At 43.6% G+C, this 4647-nt stretch overlaps 1 protein-coding gene across 1 annotated transcript; it reads left to right on the forward strand.

The window, feature by feature from the left end:
- Nucleotides 1-553: 553 nt before the first annotated feature.
- LOC108038312 lies at nt 554-4402 on the forward strand. The gene is made up of 4 exons (XM_017115088.2): nt 554-949; nt 1230-2078; nt 2551-3130; nt 3820-4402. Exons 1-4 carry the CDS (start codon nt 639-641, stop codon nt 4312-4314), a joined length of 2235 nt encoding a protein of 744 aa, XP_016970577.2. The 5' UTR covers nt 554-638; the 3' UTR covers nt 4315-4402.
- The last annotated feature ends 245 nt before the right edge of the window (nt 4403-4647 follow it).

The raw sequence follows: 4647 nt of genomic DNA on the forward strand, positions 1-4647 counted from the left end.
GGTATTAAATTGGATTTCTTATATCGTTATCTACCAGTATTTTTTCTCCAATTTAAAAAAACTGTAGAATCCAAGGCAAACTTAAACTGTTTCCATAGAATTGAAATTTTTCAGAGGCGTTTAAAGATATAATTTTTGAAGAGGTGTTAAATCTGGGATTTTAACTTTGACGGTATATTCCAACGACATGGTAAGTGGCTCAGGCCAAGGGCTTATATTATGTCGGAACCTCTAGGTTATGCGGAATAAGTTGGTATGGGACTTTTACACAGAAGCAAAAATGGTTTGTGAAAAGTTCAAAATATTAGATTTTGTGTTACTTTAATATTATAAGGCATTAATCATATACAGCTCCTTCAATACCGAACAAAAAGTTTCTTATATGGAGTTGACTATAAAAGGGGCAGTAAGTTTTACTATAGTACCAAAAATCTTTCCTGATTAATTGTTTGTTTTTGGAAAATAATTGAATGTGCTTTTATTTTTGTAGATTTGCTGGATATCGATGATTATGTATATTTTTTAGTAGCCGACGGAATTTAAAACAATCTGGCTCACCATTCCAGAAATAAACTTCAAAACAAGACTTTAGTGCTATAAACAATAGACAAGGAATTACTTAAAAACAGCTCGTCAATATGGACTTTGAGGATGAAGAGGAGGCTGTGCAGCCGCACTACGCACAGAAATTCCGGGCGCCCAGTGATCCTATCCTGTTAGCTGAATACGAGCTCTTCAAGCCCTCGCCACAGACATTGAATCTATACAGCGAACGGAACCGCGAGGTTTTTGCCGAGGCCTTTATCGAGGGCAAGCTGGACACCTTGGAAAATCTGTGCGTTAAGAGTCTGGCCACGCTGGGTATCCGGGGTATATCGCCTACTTTGCTGGCGAGTCCGGAGCTGATGAGGGTCTTTTACGACGCCTTGGATGTGGAGTTGCCCTTAAGGTAAGACCTTTGAATTCATTTTAGTTACGACCCTAAGAACTTTTCTAAAATCGAACTGTATTTAATTTCGTAAAATTTTGCCAAAACAAGAGCCAACAACATCTTGTTCAGAAGCGTTTTCCTAAAATTTTAATTTCTAAATCTTTATCCGTCCACCCTAGGGCGCCAAAAACTTTAGTTGAGCATTCTTTTTTTTATGGCTAACTAGTTTTAATTAGTTATTAAATAACATTGTCAATAATTGCATTAAAGGGTTAAACCATTTATATTTTGCCCCAAGTGAATGCTATTTAATCGAGGACCAGCGCTTCTGGCGCCGCGTGGTGCTCAGCAAGACTCTGGACAAGACGCTGCACCTGAAGCGCTGGAACGAGTTCGACTGGAAGTCGGAGGGCGTGAGCCGGAAGTTCGTGGAGCAGGTCGAGACCTGCCCGGTAAACGTGAAGCCGGAAAAGAGGCTGGCGCAGTTGGCAGAAAAGGTTTGGGAGTGCGTCAACTCCATGCACGTGCGCAAGCTGCAGCCGCTGCCCGACTACGCCTTCCTCAGGTACATCGAGAGCGACCCCGAGGACGATGTAACCTCCGACTCCTCGGACGAAGAGGAGGTCTCCAGCGATGAGCCCGACACCGATCTGGGCATCGACGGCGAGGGCGAGGAGGAGGAGTCGAGTTCAAGTAGCGAGGCCGCCATCCAATTCTTTCGCGTGGAAAGCGAGGACGAGGACACTGCCCGCCGAAATGCCCGACGTCAGCGCAATGCCAACCGCCAGCTGGCGCGGGACTCCATTGCCAAGAAGCGGGAGCAGCACGAGGAGCGCAAGATAAGGCGCCAGGAAAAGCGGGACGCACTAAGTCATCCGGACCCGTCCGCCAAGAAGAAAAAGAAGAAGAAGAAGGAGCCGCCCATACAGGACGTGTTCAATATCAACGTTCCGCCTGAAAACGAGGATGACGAGGACACAAAGCCGGACAAGCGCAACAAGCAGCTGATGCTGGAGCGGATCAAGCGCTACGACTACCCAGATGCCCATTGCCATCACATCGATCTGGGATTTGTTCGCTATTTCGGCAACATGGTGTCCTTCACGTTGGAGTTTTTGGGACCTCCGCATGTGTCAGACTATCACAGGTAAGTATTGCACCCGAAATGTATTAAGAACTTGTTAAGAATGGAACATACCAACTTTTGAATCGATTGTAGACGGTGAGGTAGCTGAAATTAAATGATCTGGGTACAAACTATAGCACTTAAAAAAAGTTAATTTTTGTCAGATATTATATGGGAAATGGTATTGTTTAGTTCATATCTACATATTATAATTTCGAACTGAAGGATCATCTTGAGAAATGCATTCTTTTGACAGTTGTAAGCAATATTTACAAATGAATTATGGTTTAAAATCGGGCTTAACAACATAAAATATTCCATTTAAATATCGAGTTTTCTATTCCATTACACTCTACCAAATTTATTCAGCTACATATATATATTTGGACGTTTTTTTGGGTCACTAAAAAGAGACCCACTCTAAAACATATACCGCAAGGTATACTTTAAATTAATAAAATATTGTTTTAATATTTTTTCTTCTATCTCACAGCCGCGTTATGAAGTTTTCAGCCGGCGATATGGTGCGTCTGAGCAGAGGGCTACGCTGTTTGCCGAACCTGAAGACTTTCAAGCTGCGAAACGGGCGGATGGATCTCAAGAAGTTTCGTATTTTGGCCCGCGCTCTGGGAACCATTGATTCGCTGGAAGAGGTGGACTTCGGTTACGACCAAATGACGGATGAGTGCAGCGAAGGGCTGTCCTACTTGCTGAAGCGGCCGAGGATGTACCGCATAATCCAGCTGGAGTACAATCGTCTGGGCACCAACTCTGCGGTGGTCCTGGGCGAGGCCCTCAGCGAATCCCAGGAGGGGGTGTTGGAGTACCTGGGACTGGCCCACAACCCGTTGAACGAATTGGCCATCCACTCCCTCATCTCGGGCTTCATCGGCACCCCGCATGTGATGTCTTTCAACATCTCGGGGATCGACAGCACCCAGGGCGCCTTTGCTCGGGATATTGGCACCTTGCTCCGCAGCCACACACCGCTGGTCAGCCTCGAGATGGCCGCCATTAACATCGGTACCTCCCAAGGAGTTCAAATACTAAGGTCTCTGGAGAAGAATTTCAGGGTAAGTGTCCAAACTACAACTAAATTTTTTCACTAAGAAGAATAAACAACTAATTCACAAATGATTGCATTTAACATACCCAATAAAACATCACAGACAAAACCATTCATCAATAAAAATGTAGAGATAAATTACCTTTTACCATCAATTGAAAAGTAGCCATAAATTCAACAATTAAAATACCCTGCTTAGTTCAAAATTCACCAGCATAAATATTAAATGAAAGTTCGATTAAGTTCTCTAATTAAAAATTATTGAAATTCGTGAAGAATAATTTAATGACCCGAAAAAATACCAATGAAAAAATACATTATGACAGGAAATGTTATATATCAGAGAAAAACATTTTTGTATTTCATAGAAATAATTAATGCCTAATCAAGATAAAAAATAACTATATGAGTTATTATTATCCGTTGAGAAAATTTGCAGAAAAGACTTTTACGACAAAAAATAATAGTACAAAATAAATAATCATTTTTAATAATTAATCATTATTTATTAAATTAAATTAAATTAAGTCAATGAGTTTTGATTTTGGAACAATTGAAAGTAATAAGTTGTCGCGCGTGTTATAAGCACATATGTCATACTCAATAGTTTAAAATTCGTGCCTATAACTTTTTTATTTTAGGAGATGGTTTCTCAAAGTTAAAAATATTTTAATAATCCAACCGCTCCATCTCAAGGTCTTGTACGCGGACTTCCGGGACTGTGATATGGGCAACGATCAGGAGTTCGAGGTGGACATGATAATTCGTCGTAACAACTACGTGGAAGAGAACATGCATCATGGCGAGAATCTGTGTGCGGTCATCAAGGAGCGCCGTCATCCGATTGTCCAGCGGATCGAGGAGGACTTCACGAGACGCAGGGAGTGCCAGATGGTGCGACCGAAGTTCTCCAGCTCCAGCGAGGAGAGCATTGCCGAGGTGGTCGAGGAGAAGAAGGTGGTGGAGGAGGAGCGGGACATCTGGGCCCTCCTGGCCCGATGGAACCAGCCGGCTGAGCCCGAAGTGAAGACCTCGGTGATCGCCAAGGAGACGCCCCGCCCCTCGATGGCAAAGCCCCCGCCCTTTGTCTACGAACCGAATCAATTCGATCTGGAGCAGTTCCGGGAGTCTGTCTTTCTGCCTGGGCCTGGCAACCGCTTTTTCTACCTGCAGAAGAACAAAACTCCCTGATTTCTATCGGTTTCCACTACCAATAATTGCATAACATTGTACTCTGAGTATATTTTCGAAGCATTAAAGGAAACACACTTAGCCTGAATCCGAGTCCCCATCTTGCCGCCGGGTCAATCTCGAGGGCTTGGAATGTCGTTCGACCTAATGGTCACTTTAAACCTTTGCTATAAAGTGCCGCGCTGGCATAAACTGAGATCTAATTAAGTCGCTGGCGACGTGTTTGCCTGGGGCCACGCCCACAATTCCGGGGGCCACACCTCATCTGAAGGTCATTCTGAGTGCACTGGAAGTGCAACAAAGTTGAGCAGTTTGCATTTAAGCAGCGCAGAT

This window comes from Drosophila rhopaloa, unplaced genomic scaffold (genome assembly GCF_018152115.1).
Source record: "Drosophila rhopaloa isolate 14029-0021.01 unplaced genomic scaffold, ASM1815211v1 contig_155, whole genome shotgun sequence".
Taxonomy (NCBI): domain Eukaryota; kingdom Metazoa; phylum Arthropoda; class Insecta; order Diptera; family Drosophilidae; genus Drosophila; species Drosophila rhopaloa.